This window comes from Rattus norvegicus, chromosome 3 (genome assembly GCF_021556685.1).
Source record: "Rattus norvegicus strain SHRSP/BbbUtx chromosome 3, alternate assembly SHRSP_T2T, whole genome shotgun sequence".
Classification (NCBI taxonomy): Eukaryota; Metazoa; Chordata; class Mammalia; order Rodentia; family Muridae; genus Rattus; species Rattus norvegicus.
In genome coordinates this window covers 72,075,507-72,096,317 of record NC_141536.1, presented here as the reverse complement: position 1 = coordinate 72,096,317, position 20,811 = coordinate 72,075,507, and the positions used below count along the sequence as shown (strand labels likewise).

The 20,811-nt window shown below is 40.7% G+C and overlaps 1 protein-coding gene across 1 annotated transcript; it reads right to left on the bottom strand.

Annotated features, from left to right (window-relative positions):
• Nucleotides 1-12,017: 12,017 nt before the first annotated feature.
• Nucleotides 12,018-15,490, bottom strand: Pramel6 (preferentially expressed antigen in melanoma-like 6). Its single transcript, NM_001109342.1, is given in 4 exon segments — nt 12,018-12,738; nt 13,179-13,763; nt 14,199-14,512; nt 15,262-15,490. Coding segments are annotated over 3 exon segments (1,479 nt in total). The 5' UTR covers nt 14,486-14,512; nt 15,262-15,490; the 3' UTR covers nt 12,018-12,131.
• Nucleotides 15,491-20,811: the final 5,321 nt, after the last annotated feature.

Genomic DNA, 20,811 nt, shown 5'->3' with positions numbered 1-20,811 from the left:
CTTTATATTAATTTCTGATATAACTGTACGTGTTTGCTTTTAATTTACTCTCTATCACAAAATATTGCATCATCTATTAATTAATATCAATATACCAACAAGCCTATCATCTAATTTTAGTAAAAGAGTGCATCTATCTATGCTTAGTTTTCAACAAACATCATATTATACTCTCTCTTTGCAGAAATTTAGGTAACAATTTCCATTATGCACAAAATGTATCCATCCTTTCTTTCAATGTCAAATTTAATAGGATGTGTATTATTCTCTGATTTGGAGAGATTTAAATTTTTTAAGCTATCTATGTAGCTTACTTGGCATTGATATAGATATAGATATATGGATATATAGATATCGATATATAATGTATAAATGTATACTCTCATAATTACATAATTTCAGAGAAGTCTATGTGCCTATCTTTTGATTCAACATCAAAACAGACTCTCTAATCCAGTTTTAGAATACCATCTTTTGGGCTGGAGAGATGGCTCAATGGTTAAGAGCACTGACTGCTCTTCCAGAGATCCTGATTTCAAATCCCCAGCAACCACATGGTGGCTCACTACCATCTGTAATGAGATCTGATGCTCTCTTCTGGTATGTCTGAAGATAGCTTCAGTGTAGTTATACATAATAAATAAATATTTTTTTTAAAAAAGACACCATCTTTTTAAGAGGTAGATAATCTGTCTCTATAGAAAAAAGACACTTGTAGGATAGGAGAAGTAGTCTGTGTCATGATTTTTATAACTAGTTGTCTGCTGTGGGTACACATATGTTTGTAAAATCAAGTATATTTGATTAGCAAAGTACCAGTCTTGGTAATAAATACATGGCTGCTAGAAATATCTTCTATCATGTCCACCATTGACTTTTTATTTATTCTTTTTTTCTCCCTTAGTCCTAAGCATTCATTAATTTGCAGCCATTTAAGTTACTGCATGAAATGAGAAAGTATAAGCATACATTTGCTCAAACACTGAGTGACCCTAATTATGAAAATATCAGTATCATAGGTAGAAAACCACAAGAAAAAACAAATAACAAAATAAAACTCTTAATATGAAATTTAAGAATACCTATTAGCCATTGTTAAAACAATTCTACAAAAGAGTGTGGCATATTTATGTTCATAGATGTATACTTTAGAGTGAGGAAAGTACAAAATAAGGTTGTTGATACAAATCTAAAATAATTTTAAATAATCATGTTACTGAGATATGAGCATCTTGCCTTTAAATGTGTTTTTGGTATACCTTTTTCATGAACTTATGAAGAAGATGTCTTGTGACTGAAGCTCTAAAAATTCTTTCTGAAAAACTTTGGTTGTAGACCTATGTTTAAAGTCCATTGCTGATTCTCCCATTCTTTCAGTCACAATTATGAGTTCTAAATTTTCCTAGGCTAATTCAGTTTTCCTGGTTCTGTAGCAAATGACCTTTCATGAAAATATTTCTGAATTGAAGACCTAGTGCTGCTCTGTTTCATAATGTGGGACAATGTGCCATCTCAGCAGGTGCAATACAGGTGATGCTATTCAGGTCCAGGTGTTTGAGATAATGAACATTTGAATTCTGAGGCAGATAAGTCATGTCTAACTCTGACTGTGCACTGAGAGGTTACAAGGAATTCAAAGGGACTCTATAAGCATGGGCTTCAGAGGAGCAAAGGAGTTCATCTCAGGAAAGTTCAAGATAATGGTAGAGACAAGGCTTTAACTTTCAGGTATCAGATGCTTGTTAGGACCAATATAAATCTGAAAACATCTTGCAAACACGTGAATGTTCCCTAATGATGAGGTACCAACTCAAGTCTTGTTACTTTATGTACAGGACACACACCATCACTGTGATTGTTTCTGCCCTCAGTTCTACAGTTCCCTCTGAACTGGCAAGCACAAAACCGTATCATTGGACAGATAATGTGAACAAAACAACACAGAATGACCAACCAGGAAATAATTAGCATTATCCCTTGATGAGCAAACCTTGAGCTCAATGAGCCCCATCTTCCTAGCATAGCCTCTGTTCACTTCATAGAACTTCACTGTTTTGAAGGTAGGGATAGACTTATCTGGGAATAGTGGCTATGGTGGGGCCAGAAGACGTACTGAATTTCTGTCTGGGTGGGGTGGGTGTGGGCTCAGGGGAGCTGAGAAACATACACAAATCTGGTTGTTTTCTAGTGTGTGCACCATTTTCTGGTTGCTTCTCATTTCTGCCTGGTAAAGAGAAAAGGTTGGACTTGTGTTTTGGGTGTCATAAAGAGGTCTTTTGCATGAATGCTACTTTCTGGTTGTTTCTTATTTATGCCTGAGAGGAAAGGTTATATTTTTGTTTTTGTATTTTGTGTTTGTGTTTCTTGTTACAAGGTGACTTTGATGAGATCATTTTGAAAGATGACTTGGACAAAGTGACTTTGACTTTGATGGACATATTAACATGAGACAGGCTATGTCTATCACATTCTACAGGTTCCCTTCACTACAGAAGAGGCCAGAAAGCTGGTTCCTGGCCCCACAGGGGAGCCTACCAGTAGATAAAGGCTTTTCATCAGTTTATAAATAACCTTCCAGTATCAACAGAAACAAACAAACAAACAAACAAACAAACAAACAAAAAACCCAGGACCTCTAGAGCCTCCACTAAGAAGGCTCTGTCAAGTACAGGTGACCTCTCTAGAACCAGGGGATGCATACTCAGACTCGGGGCTCTGGCATCAGCCACTGGCCAATCTGTCACCAATTGCTAGAAGCTGGACACTGTCCTATTTACAGGTCAATGTAGCAAGGACTTCCTGGTTAAAGATGATGCCAGAATGACTCATGAGTCTCTCTTCTTGAATATCCCAAAGATAACTTTTCATCTGCCCTGCTGCCTAACCCTGACCTCGATTGATGGGCCTCTGCATGACTGCTTAGACATTCTGACCCACATCTATGGGACCAAAGTAACCCCTTGATAGATGCAGAGATAATTTCATTCAATGGCAACAGCTTCATTTAGGATGGACTGGGACAATGGTGGTCTCAAACACCAAGATCATGTGAACAGAGTCACTTCTGACAAGAATGTTAGCCCAGAAAGCTGAACTAATTGCTCTGACCAAGGAGTTAAAGCTGAGAAAAATACAAGAGACACACACAGCTGGTCAGTGTACCTTTGCTACCACTCATATCTGTGGGGCTATTTATAGGGAGAGAGGTCTTCTTAAGGCAGGACTAAAATACATCCCAGAGGGCAACAAGACAGCCTAGTGGGTGACCCTAGAAACAGGACCTATCAGGTCTTTGATTGCCCACACTCTGACCAGATAGTAGACATAGTCTGGGTCAAAAACCTGCCCATGTCTCAGTGTCATAGGAGATGAAGGAGGACAGCTGACTACAAATGTTACCAGAGAAAATGGGTTTACACATACTAAAAAAAATGATCCATTGTTCTTCACGCATGGGAATCTGGAGAATGTAGGACTCAGTCCCTCCATATCAGAATTAGAGATGCCAATTCAAAAACTGCTGAAACTGTTAAAAACTGTAAAGCCTGTCAAATGACTAATGTGGATGCCAATGAGAAGAACCCTGGTACTCAACACGGGAGCACCAAGCCAGGAGTCTATCAGGAAATGGACTCCGTGGAGGTCAAACCAAGAAAATTCAGATACAAACATTTGCTTAAATGTATAGATACCTTTTCAGGATGGACTGAGACTTTCCCAAATAAGCATGAGATTGTGCAGATGACGACAAAGAAATTAGTAAAAGAAATTCTTCCAAGATATGCTTTTTCTAAGTATACAAGGTCAGACAATGAACCTACATTTGTGTTCCGGGTAAGTTAGAAATTAGCTAATTTTATGGGGATTGATTGGAAACTTTATTGTGCTTACAGACCCCAGAGTTCAGGAGAACTAGAAAAGATAAATAGAACCCTAAAAGAGACCTTAACAAAATTGACCTTAGAGACTGATGGTAACTGAATGACTCTTCTTCCCTTCATCCTTTATAGAGTACAGAATGCCCTATACCAGATGGCACTTGCCCCTTTTAAAGTTATGTTTGGCTCACTTACTGACAGAAGTTATTACACAATCTCAAGGATATCCAGTGGGAACAAAAACATGTGTGTCTTAAACTTTGTGCTTTCCATATAACAGGTCCACCTCCTGAGCTCCACCAACTTCAGCCTGGATATGAATCCTAGTCAAGAGACACTGCCAGGGGTCACTAGAGCTTCACTGAAAGAGTCCCTGTGCTACAAAGTTACAGCATGGATCCACCAGACATCTGTTTGAAGTTGAAGACGACCCTGGCCAGCAGGAGGAGAATTCAGCCTCAAGACTCTCTCCTGTCTCCAACAAATGGGCCCCTACCCTTGACTCAGAGACACCATAAAGACATAGCCTTGTTACTGTTTTCATGAAACTTCAGGAAGTCCTATGATTGGGCCTTCTAGTCATAAGAAAAAGGAGGGGGCTGGGGAATGATAGGCCAAATCTTTTCAGTCCTCCATTTTAGAGGACCTGACCTAAGTTTGAATTCAGGTAAACAAACAGGCTGGTTCCTAGCATTAGTTTCCAAGGTGCCCCCAACAAACCCAAGTCTAGCTCCAATCTATGTCTTTAAGCTAATCTCCAACAAGACCTGTCTCCAGGCTATTCCTCCATCAAACCTTCACATTCAGGTTACAAGCCCACCCACTGCCTAACAACCACCAATGCAGCCGGAAGCAGGAATTAGGTTTATGATATGACTCCCAGCACCAGCCAATTATGTTAAAGGCCACAGTAGCTTTTCCGTTAGATGCTTGCACACTCCCCTCCACCGCTGCTTCCTATAAAGCCTTTCCCCATAGATATTCTGGCCTCTCCCAACTCCCACCACCACCAAAACTGTCCTGTTTGCCAGCAGTACACTGGAGGTCCAAAGATAGCTCTAATAAAGACACTGCTGTGAATTGCATTAGATCAACTTATGGTTTTTGTTTGTTTGTTTGTTTTGGAGGGGGGTATATCACTAACATCTCCCTGGCACTACAATTCCACCCACATAGAGCTGGATGGATTACTATTTATTGGGTTTGCTTATGGGGAATCAAAAGATGGTCCCATGGCACACTGGCTATGTCCCTCCTGTGAAAGACAGTGTCTTCCATACAGCTACAACTCCACCATCCACAATTCTCTTGCACCTCCTGAGAAGGTACAGCTGCGGCAGAATTAGGTACAGCTGGGGGGGGGGGGGGGGGGGACAGGCAATGGATCAGGTGAGGCTCTAATGCTGTTTTCCATTAAATCCTTGCTTTTGGAAGTTACTCCGTGGTTAAAATCCACAGCTAATGTCCAAGGCAACAGTGAGATCTGGTTGGAAAAAGACAAAAAAAAAAAAAAAAAAAAAAAAAAAAGGCAATAGAATGGGAGCTCACATTTGTAAAGCCAGCCATCAGTCTTTATTTGGAAGCTCCTTCAAACCAAAGGATTGTCCATTCTCATGCATATTTTTTGGTTTGTGTGCTAAGTACAAGATAATTTAAAAGGGTGTTGGCTGTTATCTGGAATGTGAATAGAAATGTGAAGAGAAAGCTTCAAAGAGCTTTCTCTTGAGAAGTGAATTTAAAATTAGAACCACACTAAAAACATTAGGTCCAGAGCATTAGAATGAAAAGCCAGCCATTTAAAGCTTACTTTACAATCCTGTTTCCCTACCAGGATCTCAGGGTGTGTAGCTCACAGAGATCTGCCTGGCTATGCCTCCCATGGGCTGGGAATAAAGGCAGAGACTGCCACACCCTTCCAGAATCCTGTTATCTGAGAAAGTTGGAATCACAAAGTTAGGCTGTGTTTTATTTGGCTTTTATCTTTGTCTTGAGACTTCGGAAACCTTCAAGGTCACAAAATATTTAATCTACAATTTAATCTTGGAAAAGTTTGTCGAAAGGACAAGGGTGGGGTTTGGAAAGATGTTTCAGTGGTTAGGAGTCCACATACTGCTTTCATAGGACCTGTGTTACATATTCAAAACCCACAAGGTAACTCACAAATGACTATAATTCGAGGTCAGATGTCTTCTACCCTCCACAGATACCAGGCACATGTGTGGTGCATACATGCAAGCGAAACTCATGTTCTGATCCTTTAATCCCAGCACTCCAGAGACAGAGGGAGCAAGATCTATGTGAGACCAGCCTGGTCTACAAAGTTCCAGGACAGCCATGACTGCAGACAAAAAACTGTCTTGAAAACTTAGGCAGATAGACAGATAGACAGACAGACAGACGGACGGACAATTCAGATCATGGTGAAATAACCTTCATTTACTATAGGGATAATTAGAAGCACTTAAAAGCACTCTGGGCAGCGGTAGCACATTTCATTAATGCCAGTACTCCGGCAGGCACATTGCTGAAGCCAGCTAGGTCTTTAAACTGAATTTCATGACGGCCTAGACTACACGGTGAAACACTGTCTCCAAAAACAAAAGAAAAACATACAATTAATTATGTTTGCAATTTTTTTGACCATATTATCCAGAAATAAGAAACTTTCAATTTATACCCATTATTCTTTATAACTCCACCTTAAGACAGTTTAAGTTATTTTTTGAGTTGTTCATTATGCTATACAAAAAAAAAAGAAAACAAATGTTTAAAATATTAGAGTTCTAGTAATAAAAGACATGATAAAATTCTGATTTTGATAATGGATTTGTCCAGTGGATGAAGTTGCAATAAAATTGGAGCAGGAAGGGGCTGGGGATTTAGCTCAGTGGTAGAGCGCTTGCCTAGGAAGCGCAAGGCCCTGGGTTCGGTCCCCAGCTCCGAAAAAAAAAAAAAAATTGGAGCAGGAAGCATATTCCAAGCAGCATGGAAGCCTTTTAAACATTTTAAATGCCATCTTTAGCACATCTCATACCTGATTTTTAACAAACTTTACTTTTATTTGGTTACTGGCTTTAGGGTTAACCTTGAGCATACATATAAACCCTTAGGCAGACTAACAAGAGGACACAGAGAGTGTGTACAAATTAACAAACTAAGAAATGAAAAGGGAGACATAACTACAGAATCAGAGGAAATTCAAAAAAAATCATCAGATCCTACTACAAAAGCCTATATTCAACAAAACTTGAAAATCTGCTGGAAATGGACAATTTCCTAGACAAATACCAGGTACCAAAGTTTAATCAGAAACAGATAAACCATTTAAACAACCCCATAGCTCCTAAAGAAATAGAAGCAGTCATTAAAGGTCTCCCAACCAAAAAGAGCCCAGATCCAGTGCAGAATTCTATCAGAACTTCATAGAAAACATCATACCAATACTATCCAAATTATTCCACAAATTGAAACAGATGGAGCACTACCGAATTCCTTCTATGAAGTCACAATTACTCTTATACCTAGACCACAGCTGAGGAATGCCGAATGGCTGAGAAACACCTAAAGAAATGTTCAACATCTTTAGTCATAAGGGAAATGCAAATCAAAACAACCCTGAGATTTCACTTCACACCAGTGAGAATGGCTAAGATCAAAAACTCAGGTGACAGCAAATGCTGGCAAGGATGTGGAGAAAGAGGAACACTCCTCCACTGTTGGTGGGATTGCATACTGGTACAACCATTCTGGAAATCAGTCTGGAGGTTCCTCAGAAAATTGGACATTGAACTGCCTGAGGATCCAGCTATACCTCTCTTGGGCATATACCCAAAAGATGCCCCAAAATATAACAAAGACACAGGTTCCACTATGTTCATCGCAGCCTTATTTATAATAGCCAGAAGCTGGAAAGAACCCAGATGCCCTTCAACGGAGGAATGGATACAGAAAATGTGGTACATCTATACAATGGAATATTACTCAGCTATCAAAAATGATGACTTTATGAAATTCATAGGCAAATGGAGGAAACTGGAAAATATCATCCTGAGTGAGGTAACCCAATCGCAGAAAAACACACATGGTATGCACTCATTGATAAGTGGCTATTATCCCAAATGTTTGAATTACCCTAGATGCACAGAACACATGATACTCAGAAGGATGACCCAAAAGCAAATGCTTCAGTTCTTCTTTAAAAGGGGAACAAGAATACCCTCGGGAGGGATTAGGGAGGCAAAGTTTCGAACAGAGGCAGTAGGAACAACCATTCAGAGCCTGCCCCACATACATATACAGCCACCAAACTAGATAAGATGGATGAAACAAAGAAGACAGGCACTGGATGTAGACCTCTCCTGAGAGACACACCCAGAATACAGCAAATACTCTGTGAGCGAATGCCAGCAGCAAACCACTAAACTGAGAACGGGAACCCGGTTGAAGGAATCAGAGAAAGGACTGGAAGAGCTTGAAGGGGCTCGAGACCCCATATGAACAACAATGCCAAGCAACCAGAGCTTCCAGGGACTAAGCCACTACCCAAAAACTATACATGGACTGACCCTGGGCTCCAACTGCATAGGTAGCAATGAATAAACTAGTAAGGGCACCAGTAGAAGGGACAGCCCTTGGTCCAGAAAATCTGAACCCCAAGTGAATGGGATTGTTGGGTGGGAGTGCGGTAATGAGGGGAGGATGGGGAGGTGAATACCCATAATGGAGGAGGGGTTAAGGGGATGTTTGCCTGGAAACTGGGAAAGGGAATAACAATCGAAATGTAAGTAAGAAACTCAAGTTAATAAAGAAAAAAAAAAAAAAAAGAAGCAAGACAAAGGGTATGGGCGAGGAAAAAAAAGAAAGAAAGCAAATGCTTGGCCTTGTAAATGAATTTGTATTTAGCACAAAAAAGGAATTTGATTATAAAAGGTGACTGACCACTACCTTGCATGTCTTAATTATCCTTGAACAGTTTCTAACAACTTAATAATTTTTGTAAGATTAGTATTTTGCAGCTTTAGACACACAAAGTTAATTTTTGTTAAAGCGAATTTACCTTTATAACCTTAAAAACATAACATCATACACAAATCCATCCCTATTCAAAATATCTTGGAGATTTTCTGCTGCCTCCTTAGTCTCAAAATAAATTATAATAAAGTTCATTGGGACCAGGAAATTTTATAGGTGCTGCCTTTTACCAGTAACAGTCACAGCTGTTCCTCGCTTTCCTCCCAGACAGGTTTTTCCAGAGGTGCAAGCAGTTTGGTATTACTGTTGTGTTACAATGAATTTGGATTTATTATTTGTTAAAGCAAATAAATGAAGCTGCAGGAGTACATTAAGCCTTTTCTCCACTGTTTTCCCCTTTCCAACATTATCTCCACGGTACTCCCATCCCATCCATTCCAACTTTAACTAGGCTTCATTCTCAAGTACCTCATTTCCAATGCTTCCTTCTACTATACCCTTTCTACTTTCACATTTGTAACATTTTTTTTTCTCAAGTTAGGTTGCTTTCCATGCTCAGTCCATCTCTACTCTTCATGTACATATGTCAGTTAATATTGAATATCAGTCCTCCTTAGAGATATCCATTTTTTAATTAGGAAGTAAAAACCACAATTCCAAATCTAATCTTGACTATAAAACATTCATTTTAGTCCATTCAGTGAACTACCATCCAAATTTAAGTAAACAGCAGAGTCAATTAAAATATTCAATGACAAAAAAAAAATATTCAATGACTAAGAACATATAATAGTAGCTGATTGATCGGGCTATGAGCTGCTTTTTCCAGAGCAGGTACAATTGTGGAACACATGGGAATTTGTGTGTAAACATGCTTTGTCCTTTTTAAGAGCCATCTATAAAATCATTAACAGCAACTTCTATACTTTATTAAAACATAACTTTAGGCAAGACTTATGGAGCATTTTTATGAAATCTTAAAATAGATGACCTTATTTTATAGATCCTAAGTAACATGTTAATGTGACTTGTCAATTACCAACAGAGTAGAATAATTTACCTGCATCATATTTAGTGGAAATAACATTTGTGGGTTCCTTATCAGTGAGAGTTTATTTATTCTTTCCTGTGAGGTACCTCTTTAGCAGCCATATTATTTAATAAGCCAATATAACCTGCTCTGTTACAGATGTTACATTTTTATAGAACGGTTTTCACAAAGCAACTTACAGACCAATGATATAGTTCATCTACTAAAAGCAAAAAACATTCATTTAAATGTTACTTAGACATCAGGAGAACAGAACATCCTCCATCTAAAAAAAAAAAAAAAAAAAAAAAAAAATGGCAGCCGAGTTAGCTCATACTGCAGCAGAGGAGCCCTGTCTCACCTGTCATTCCTCAGGTGTTACTCTGCTCTGGCCAGCCCTGGGCAGAAAGGGTTGACAGGTAGACAGAACATGGGAGCAAGTTCAGTCAGATCCTGAGAAGAGAATTTGTCTTGATGGCCTGTAAATCAAGACTCTGAAATCCATTCCTCACCAAAATGTGCTTCTCTCTCTCTCTCTCTCTCTCTCTCTCTCTCTCTCTCACACACACACACACACACACACACACACACACACACATACACGCACACATACACACATACACACACACACTCACACACACAAATTGACAGCGACTTTAGCATCCCTCATTTCATGGGTTCTCCTGCTTCAGATCCTTTGTGTATAAAGTTGCAGGACTGTTGCTCTATTTCCTTCCTTTGGATTTTTTTTTTTTTTTTTTTTTTTTGCTCTGTAGACCAGGCTGGCGTTAAACTCAGATATCCATCTGCCTCTGCCTCCTGAGTACTGTGAGTTAAAGACATGTACCACCACTTCCTGAATTGTACTCTATATCTTAACGTATTAATTATAAAATATGCTTGGTCTCAGAGGACTGAATAAAGCCCCTATTTAGTTAGACTCTCTCACTTTAAAGTCATGACCTCTTTTCAGTGAGAGGAACTCCTAAGCTACTAATTTCTTTTAAAAACTTTTCTCACGTTCTCCTAGGTTCATGTCCCCCACATTTGTGTGTGGGGGTCCATGCGAGTAGATAAAAATGCTGTACAGATTTCCTTCCACCTGGATCAGCCCTCAGAAAGTCTAATGCCAGACAGTTCACAGTCAGCATATGTAAAATATAGTAGTTTGGGGAGAGGTTTAGAGGCAACAATCAGTCCAAATCCGTGTGTGTGTGTGTGTGTGTGTGTGTGTGTGTGTGTGTGTGACTATATAGAGACTATTTTTAAAAGTACATGTGACCATAAGGGTGGGTTCTTTAGCTAAAAGGTCTATAATGTAATGTGGTCTCGGTCTGAAAGCAAAGTCTGCAGGCCATAAAGTACATGTGACATCTCCTTTCAGGATTATGTAGCTAGGTAATGGTCTAGGATGGGAAGAGCCTGGAAATCTATTCTGGGGAATTTGGGTGAGGTCTGCCTCCAAAGCAAAAATGTAGGTGAGGTCTGTCTCCACAGATAACAAGGTAGGTGTGGCCTATCTCCATAGATAGCAACAGGGTCACCAGGTCCTAAAAAAAAAAAAAAAAAAAAAAAAAAAAAAATTCAGCTTCCTGGATGAAATCCAGGGTTTTTTGGTTTTTTTTTTGTTTTTTGTTTTTTTTTTTTTATGTTTTATCTCCTGCATTGAGGAGCCACCCCTGTATGATTAACATTCCTGGTTCTCTTAGTGGTTCTTTGACCTCTGTGCCCTCCTCAAGGTTCCTAGAACACTCCAGGTTTGCAGGGTCCAACTCTTATCTACCTTTGTGCTACCATTCTAGGGAAACCCTCACTAACTGGAACTTCAGGGAACAGAATTTCTGTGCTTATAGTTGTCTAATACAAAATAATCATTTTAAAATGCATAATTGTCTTTCTGACCCAGTCTCCTGTGCCCTCATTCCATAATTTTCCATGTCAATCGCAAGACACTGGGATTTGAACCAACTGCACACCAATTTCCTTCCAATGTGAAGCCCATGTCCTCTGGGTCTCCTTGATGACAGATATATAGGATGAAACCAGAACCAGCACAACTTTAATAAGACTGACCTGATTAGGGCAATGGAGAAAGAAACAGATATTAAAAGGATGAGAACAATGGGCACTATCAGCCTAAAAGCTCAGCATATTTATTATATTCAAACAAGGATGGACAAACAGTGTGTTCATATCCTCTCACTAGACCTGCATTCTTCCAGAGTAAGTTACCAGAAGCAACCTTATTCTTCTTACTGACAAAGGCAATCTTTGGTCTCCTGGTTATAATAGTAACAGGAATCGTTGGGCTCCTGGTTATAATAATAGTAAAAGGAATGCGAACACTGCGAGCAGGCATTTGTAGCAAAGGAGACTTTCTTGGGCAACCTTTTGGTCCTAAGGAAGCACAGCAGCTCTGGACAAAGTTTCTTAAATCTGTCTTTAAGTATTGTGTTGTTACCCTCATAGCATTCCAGAGGGGCAGGGTACAGCTCCTGGGTGAGTTGGCTCAGGTTGGCTGTGTGACATAGAAGCCTCTTCAGGACAGGCAGAGAGATATCATTATGATAGAAGTTGACTTTGAGGAGCTGGGAGCATTTGCTCAGGGCAGGCAAGAGAGCTTGGAAATGAGAGTCCCTCATTCCACACTGCTCCAGTTCCAGAATTTGAAGGGTACTTGTGACTTTCTCAAGGATGAGCCCAGGAAGCTCCGAGACTGCATCAGATAGTAAGATAGCATTCATGTGCAGATGCTTGAGCTTAAAAATATTCGAACAACGGGGCAGGCATTCCAAGTCTGACTGTAAGAGCCGAGGGCAATCAGTAATGGACAAGGTCTCCAAAGGGGTCATCAGGCAGCTAGGAGAGAGCAAGAGATCATTAGTTTTGCAAAATGTTATTCTAGAGGATTGAAGGACTTGAAAGTCCAGCAGAAAACACCTATCCCAAATTTTGTCTGTCCATATGATGGTTTCAGATTCATCCTAGGGATGTCCCTAAGAGGCCTTTGATCTGTTCCCTACCATAAGTGTATCTACTTCCTCATCTTCAAATCTAGTGTCACACATTTTCCATCTACTCAATCCCTTTCTGGACTCAAACCAACCTTTCACATATGAACAATTAATTAGAAGCATGCTGGTACATGGTCACACATATCTGAGCACAGAGGTCATTTCTTCAGAAATGCTAAATATATCTCTAACACTGATAGGGTGTGGTCAGACCACCAAGGTCTTACTAACTCATTTGGAAAGGATCTTTTTCTATGGTCTGGAGTGCTCTTCATCCCATCTTACCTGAGCCATTCCTCAAGGGAGTCTTCTATAAAGTAGATATCATTCAAATAGAGATTCTGAAGACAGCTGAAATTGGAGAACTGAAAGGGAAATGAGCCTTGCCACTCATCTTCCTCTTCTTCCCAAGCAGTAAAATTTAAGGAATTCTTAATTCCCTCTAGCATGAGGGTGTGAAGATTATTCATCTGCTCCAGGTAAGGAACAAGGTCTACCAGGAACTCAAACCTCCAATGACTCAGCCGTAGCTCCAGGATACAGTTTAAATCCACGAATTCCAAGATCTTTATGACAGTAGAGAATGGTGAATCCCAAACGTGCAGCTTCCTACAGCATAGATGAATGGATGATTTTCTCTGCTCGACCCACTGCAACAAGTATATGGTCCATTCATCTAAACTGGCATCCCTGAGTTCAAAATCGGTTACCACCTTAAAAGGATTCTCCCTCTCAGGGTCAGGACAGGTCTCCATGGGCTGTTTCTGTGCCATGATCTGTAGTGAGCAGTTATCTTCATGGGAGACAGCCTTCATGCCCCAGAACTCATGGTGCATGTTCCTCCTCAAATCAAGAACTCTGAGTTTGCACCTACAGTGGATGAAAAAAAGTAGACTTTTCAGAAGACACACCTTATATTATACTTTTCGTCCACACTTCACACTTCAGCTATCCCTACCATATGCATAATATCAAGCCTTGGGTCTCATCTTCAGCAAAAAAGGAATCTGTTTCAAGAAAAACAGTTGCAGCCCTGTCTGTCTTCCCTTCATTCCATTAATGCCAGCTTCATTCCACTTATGCCTGTATGAAAAACAAGGGCAGGTTCCTCAGTAACTGTGTCCTCCACATTTCCCATCATTTGACCTGATGGCTGAGGCCGAGCCCAAAATTCTACAATCCTCTAGGCTGACACAATATATCAGAAGGCTCTGATCACCTTTCGACAAATATATACTCCCTGTCCCCAGCAGTTCCTTGTCTGCACATACAGAGCCTTCCTCTGCCTAGTTGGCTATTGCTTACCTGGAATTACACGTCTGTGTCACCTGGACATTTAACCCATCAAGCAGTGCTTTCAAAGTCTCCAGGTGAGGCTCCTCCAACAGGGTTCCTACAGGAAGGCATGGTAAAGGCCAAATAGACACCATTGCAGTCAGGACATTTGTATGCCTGTCAGTGAAGGCCCCCTTGAACAACTCTGGGAATAGATGACAGGGCAGTTCCTCTAGAGCAGAAATGGCTAAAGCTTCCTCCATCAGTAGAGTGTGTCTTGCCAAGTGGAAGAGTGTGGGTGGGGAGTCAAGGCTCATTGTGACTGGATTTCAGGGAAAATGATCCTGGGAAGCATAAAAGCAAAGACACCATTCAGAAAACTTTGAAAGCCTATTGTCCACACAAAGACTTCTCTGGGCAATATCACTAATGTGGAGATGGTAGAGGTTGCACGTTACGCATTTTGATCACTGGATGTTAATTTTAAAGTCATACTTCTCTCTGGTGTGTGAAGCCTCTCCTAAGTCTGCTCTTTCCCAAATACACCCATCCAATTCCAACCACAGCTCAGAGGAATACACCCTACTGAGAAGGGGTTATCAAGGAAGCCCCCACTTTGGTGATATACTGTTAAACACCACAGACCCTGGAGAGACAACTGAAGATGTAAATAGTCAGGGCCCAACCTTCCCAGTCTCTTTCAGCTGATCCTGTGTGGAATGTAGGGAATCTGTGAAATTGGCATCACTGACTTCACAATTGGCTATCATGTGTACTGGTATTTCAACCAAGGGAGTAAAGTGAGGTCCTCTTCAAGCTACAGAGCAGAATAGGATGGTAAAACACTAGAGCTACAAACCTGTATTAGCCATTGCCAAGCTCTGTAACTATATATAAAGCATCTACAAAGACAGGACTATAATATGGGGTAGATAATATACATGTTAAAGTGAGGAAACTTACGAACTCAATGTCATGGTAGGTTACTTCTGGACCTTACCTGATCTCTCCAAAAACTAGTGGAAGATCAAAAAAGAAATTTAAAATTAAGTGCAAAATGATGGTTCACACTTTTAATTTGAACACTTAAGACAAGGGGATGCTGACCCACATCATGCATGTTTGGGGACATCCTGTTCTCCACAAAGAGACTATGTATCCACCACCACAGACAAAGTGCTTTTTTCATTATTGTTACAGTGTCTCTTCACTTGCTATTCTGAATCTTGCTCTGTAGATCACTCTGCCTCTTACCCATCCAGAAAGGGCTTAAATTGGCCTACATATCAGAACAAGTTGGGTGGTGGTGGCACAAGCCTATTCGTTTGATCCCACACTCAGGAACCATTGTGAGTTCTAGACAAGCCAGGTCTACAGAGCAATTTCTAGGATAGCCAGGCCCATGCAGAGAAACCTTGTCTCAAAACAAAGGTGAAGATCTAGCACCCCCAATAAAGATCAACACAGTCAAGACATTTGAATACTCACGTTTGAAATCCCTTCAGAATTTCCTGGAGTTCAATGTCACACTGAACAGACTGTCAGAGTGGGACTGTCTCAAAAATAAACACAGAAACTACAGACTCAAAAAGATTTGACTTGTGATCTGGAGAAATGGCTCAGTGGTTAAGAGTACTAACTGCTCTTCCAGAAGTCCCGAGTTCAATTCCCAGCAATCACATGGGAGCACACACACAGCTATCAGTAATGGGAACTGACACTGTCTTCTGGTGTATCTGATGACAGCTATAGTGTACATTATATAGTACTTTTAAAAAAACGGACTTGCTATAAGCAACACACACTGGTCTGATAGGTACTGGCCCTCCAGTTGCTAAGGCAGCAGGAGAGCTTTGTGAATTACATGCTGAGCAGGGTTATGTAGGAAATACTCATCAAAAAAAGTTAGTGGGAAGGAAACATGTGGTCCTAGAGGAACTGAAAAAGGACCAGAAAACCAAAAATCAGAAGCAATAAGAACTGTGATTAGACTCAGAACTTGCGGAAGAAGTTGAAGGCCACCACAGTATACAAGTAGACCACTACAGCCAGGAGCCCTACTGTCATCACCAGCTGGGGACAGAACAAGATGTAGAATTCAGTTCCTCCAGCAGCATGACTGTCTGAACACTGCCATGCTCCCACCTCCATGATGATGGACTGAACCTCTGAACCTGTCAGCCAGCCCCGATTAAATGCTGTCCTTATAAGAAAAAAAAGTTAGTAAACTAAACATATATACAAATGAGATAAGAACCTTAAAGGTAGACTCTAGCTGAGTGAAATCAAATGCCCCAAATGGAGATAAGGAACTTACCTGATGTGAACGCTGACAGTCTCTAGATCCCAACTAGCAACTCCAAGCGGTTCAATGCTCCAAAACCCTGAAGTTTTCCCTGGCTCCTCTGACTATTTACACCTTTCCCCTCCTTTGTAGCCACACCCTCCCAGCCAGAATCTGCAGTCTGATTTAATAGTTGAATCACAATACACTTGCTCATTTGGTGATTTAGATGGTATCAGGGTGGATTGGATAAGATCTCAATTGGGGGGCGGGGCTTAAACTACAGCAATAAACAGTTGCAAACTCATTCATTGGTACTGCTAGTGAACACTGACTTGTTAGTTATGGGTTTATGGACTTACTATTGTTTTGTTTTGTTTTAATTTTTGAAGTGGGGTTTCAAAGTGTACCTAAGATTAGCTTGCACTCAGTATATTGCCCATACTAGGTGCCTTAAAACCCTCCTGCCTCGGACTTCCCTATGATATAGTATGAGCTGGCACATCTGAGTGAGTTTTATTCTTATATGAACAGCATAGTTCTGAGAGTGAGTCATCTTCGGGTTTACAGGACTGTTCCTCATGATTGATCTGAAATATAAAGCAGAGAATGTCAGTGTTAGTGGGCCTTTGGCATGGTCTCCATTAAGATTCTCTTCTGGAGATTTAGACCTGTTCTGGATGCTGTGGCATGCAAAGGACCATGATGGTGTGAGGGCATTCATCTTGTGACATTGATGGTGAGGATGCAGCTCAGTTGATATGGTAGGTCTAGCATGTACACACATCATTACAGGAGGCAGCTGGAGAGCCAAAAGCTTGAGTCTAGCCTGAGCTACATAATGAAATCAGGTCCACAAACCCAAAGAAGTTAAAGAAGAAGGAAGGACCAAGCTAAGAAGCTTGAATCTCACTAAGAAAAGAAGGGAAAATAAAATAAAATAATAAATAACATAAAATAAGAGAGAGATGGGGGTGGGGGGTATGAAGGAAATACAGGTTCAGGATCACCTGTCGAGAAAGAACAGGAAAGGTGGCTAGATGGCCATGAAAATAAATGGGAATGTACAAATGAGTGAGGTGAGGAGGTGGGGGATTTCTCCAGATGACATAGAGACCTGCAATAAAGAAGGTGCACAAGAATCTATGATCGTGACCTTAGCTGTGACTCCCTATATTAGAGATATAGGCTCAGAAGAGGCCACCTCCTATAACCAGACAAGAACCCTAGTGGAGGAATGGAGACACCAGCCAACCCAGAAAACTTATCCTGTCTACAAGAAATGAAGGGACAGGGTATCGATAGATCAGAGACTGAAGGGATAGCCAGCCAAAAACTAGCCCAACTTGAGACCCATTCCAAAGGCAAGCACCAATCCCTAACACTATTAATGATATTCTGTTATGAATATAGACAAGAACAAGTTGTCCTTTGAGAGGTTCCACGCAGCAGCTGACTCATAGCGATACAGACACCCACAGACAAACAGTGGATGGAGCTTGGGCACTCTTATGGGAGAATAGGAGGAATGATTGTATGCACTGAAGAAGATAGTAACTCCACAGGAAGACGGACAGAGACAACTAACCTAGACCACAGGAGCTCTCAGTCTGACCTACCAACCAAAGAACATACACGGGCTAAACTTAGGCCTCCTGCATGTATGTAGTGAATGTGCGTTTTGGTCTGCATGTGAGTCCCAAACACTTGGAGCAGGAGCTATTCCAAAAGCTATTGCCTGCATGTGGGATAGTTTCCTCTAGCTGGGCAACGGCCTTGTCTGGCTTCAGTGGAAAAGGAAGTGCCTAGCCTTGCAGAGACTTGAAGTGCCAAGGTAAGGGGATACCTAGTGAGGCCCACTCACTCAAAGAATGAGAGTATAGGGGGAAGGATTGTGGAAGTGGGTGAATGGGAGAGGGATAGTGAGAAAGTGAATAATTAAAAAAAATAAATTTAAATTTAAAAAATGTGAATGTGTAGTGGCTAGTCCTGGTTGTCAACTTGACTATATCTGGAATGAATTACAATCTGGAATTGGAATGATCCAGATATTGGGTTTCTGACCTGGATCTTGGCATGGAGATCTTAAGGCATAGTGGCTATGAATCCCTGAACTCTAAGGCAAGGAGATCTCTGAGTTCAAGGTCATCTGTGACAAAGCAGGTTCCAGACCCAGGCGTGGTGGTACACACCTTTAATCTGGGCCACACATTCTAATAGTGCCATGCCCTGGGAAGAACATGTACAAACCATCACATCCACTCCCTGACCCCCATAGGGTTGTTAAAACATATGAGTCTGTTGGGGCAATATCTAAACATAGCATAACGCAAAATGTATTAGTCCAACTTCAAAAGTCCCCATTGTTTACAGTAGTCTCAACAATGTTAAAATTCCAAAATTCAAAGTCTCTTTTGAAATGCATCCATATAACTGTAATCCCTAAAACAAGATTGGAAACCAACTAGCCAAACTCCAGACTCTGCATCTTCTTGTCTGACATCAAGCAGTCTTCAAATCTCCAACTCCTTTTTCATCTTTGTGGACTGCAACAAACTTCTTTCTTCTGGGCTGGCTCCACTCCTTATCAGCTTTCTTCAGCAGATACCCCATGGTTCTAGCATCTGGAATATCTTGGGGCCTCCAAGGCAACTTCAATGTTATAGCTTCTTGTTTCAATGACTGGATGATGAGGGTATTTTAATGAGCCTGACCATATATTTGTTGAGAAGAATTTGGATTTGGAAAGCAGTGGGATGCTTTAAATGGGTCTTAATGGGCTATTCTAGAACCTGGGACTCAAATGGTCTTTAAGAGACTTAAGAATATCAGACTAGGCATTGAAGCCATCAGCCATCCCATCTACAATGAAGGAGGCTGCAATCATTTGCTGGTTGGAATGTCCTGCTATCTGGTCCAAATGTAGTAATTTATAAACCCTAAAGGAATGCAGCCCATTTTCAGCCAATACTCAGGGATGACAGTAGACCAAGTTGGCCCACAGAACATTCCTTTTGTCTCTCCAGATTAAAACTACTAACAAATTGAGTGAGGTACAGAAATAAAACAAAAACGAATGTTGACAGAGGTGAGATGAGCACAGGAGCATGGTTGTTTAGGCTTGTTAGGTGAAGGCAATGGGACCTGGTGTTCAATGTCAGCTGGAACAGAACAAGGAGGTCCAAGCAAGTGTGTATCACATGAAATTCTGTCTTGATGAGAATGGGGTCAAAATGCAGGACAGCAACTTCTGGATGAAGACTATTAGAGAATCCTGGGACTTTAAAAGCCCATCTAGGAAAAGGCTACTAGGTGTGCTGGACTGCTTGGGGAACATGCAGCAATGCCTGGAGGAGACTTTCTGCCTGTTCCCACAGGCATAGAAAGAGGGTCCAATCTGTATTATACAATAAAGAATCCTAACTAGTAAAGGACATCTCTCTGAGGATATCTCTCTGAGGAAGTACCCTTGGGTATTTTTGTTTCCTTGGTTTTTTTTTTTTGTTTGTTTGTTTGTTTTTTGTTTTTTGTTTTTTTTTAAATATGGACTGTGCATATAGTCCTGTTCTTCCTGGAATTCCTTATCTAGTCAATATTAAAGCTGAGATTAAAGGTGTGTACTGCCACACCTGGAAGAGAAGTTATACCTAGCAAGCTAGAAACGCTGGGTAATGTCCTCAACACTGTAAAACAGTGATCTAAGGAAAGAAGGGAAAGATACCATGGACGAAGTAAAGCTGGTGCTTAAGATATTGAATACAAATAATCCGGGTGCTGCTCTCTCTATATTCTGAGAGAATTTTAGGTATGGAAATCAAGGAGGTGATAGGGAAAAGTGCATAAGAATGTCAAGGTTTCACTGGGTTCCAGAAATTCTCCTGCTTCAGACTTTTCAGCAGCCATGAGATGCTCCTGGCAAACGTCTGGCTAAATTATTAACACCACAGAATTTCAGATTTATACAATGTGATCTCAAAAGACAAAAGAAAGCAAAAAGCTAAATGATTATTGGATGCTAGAGAGTTTCCAGTAGTTAAGAGCACTGACTATTCTTTGAAAGGATTCCCGTCAACCATATTCATATGGTTGATTATAACCACAGAAGTTTGCAACTCCATCACCAGGGACCAGAGATGAAAATGCTCAATCTCATAGAGCAAAATAAAAATTAAGAAGTTTTTAACTAGTAAGTTTCTCCTTTCCAATTTTCTTAAGATCAAGTTTCTCTGAATGTAAGGATGAATCCATGAATGCAGTTGACTGCAGAGACCAGAGGGAAGAGGATGTCAGATCCCTTGAGATGGAGTTATATGTTGTGAGTTATCCACCTAGGTGCTGGGAACTGATCATGGATTCTCT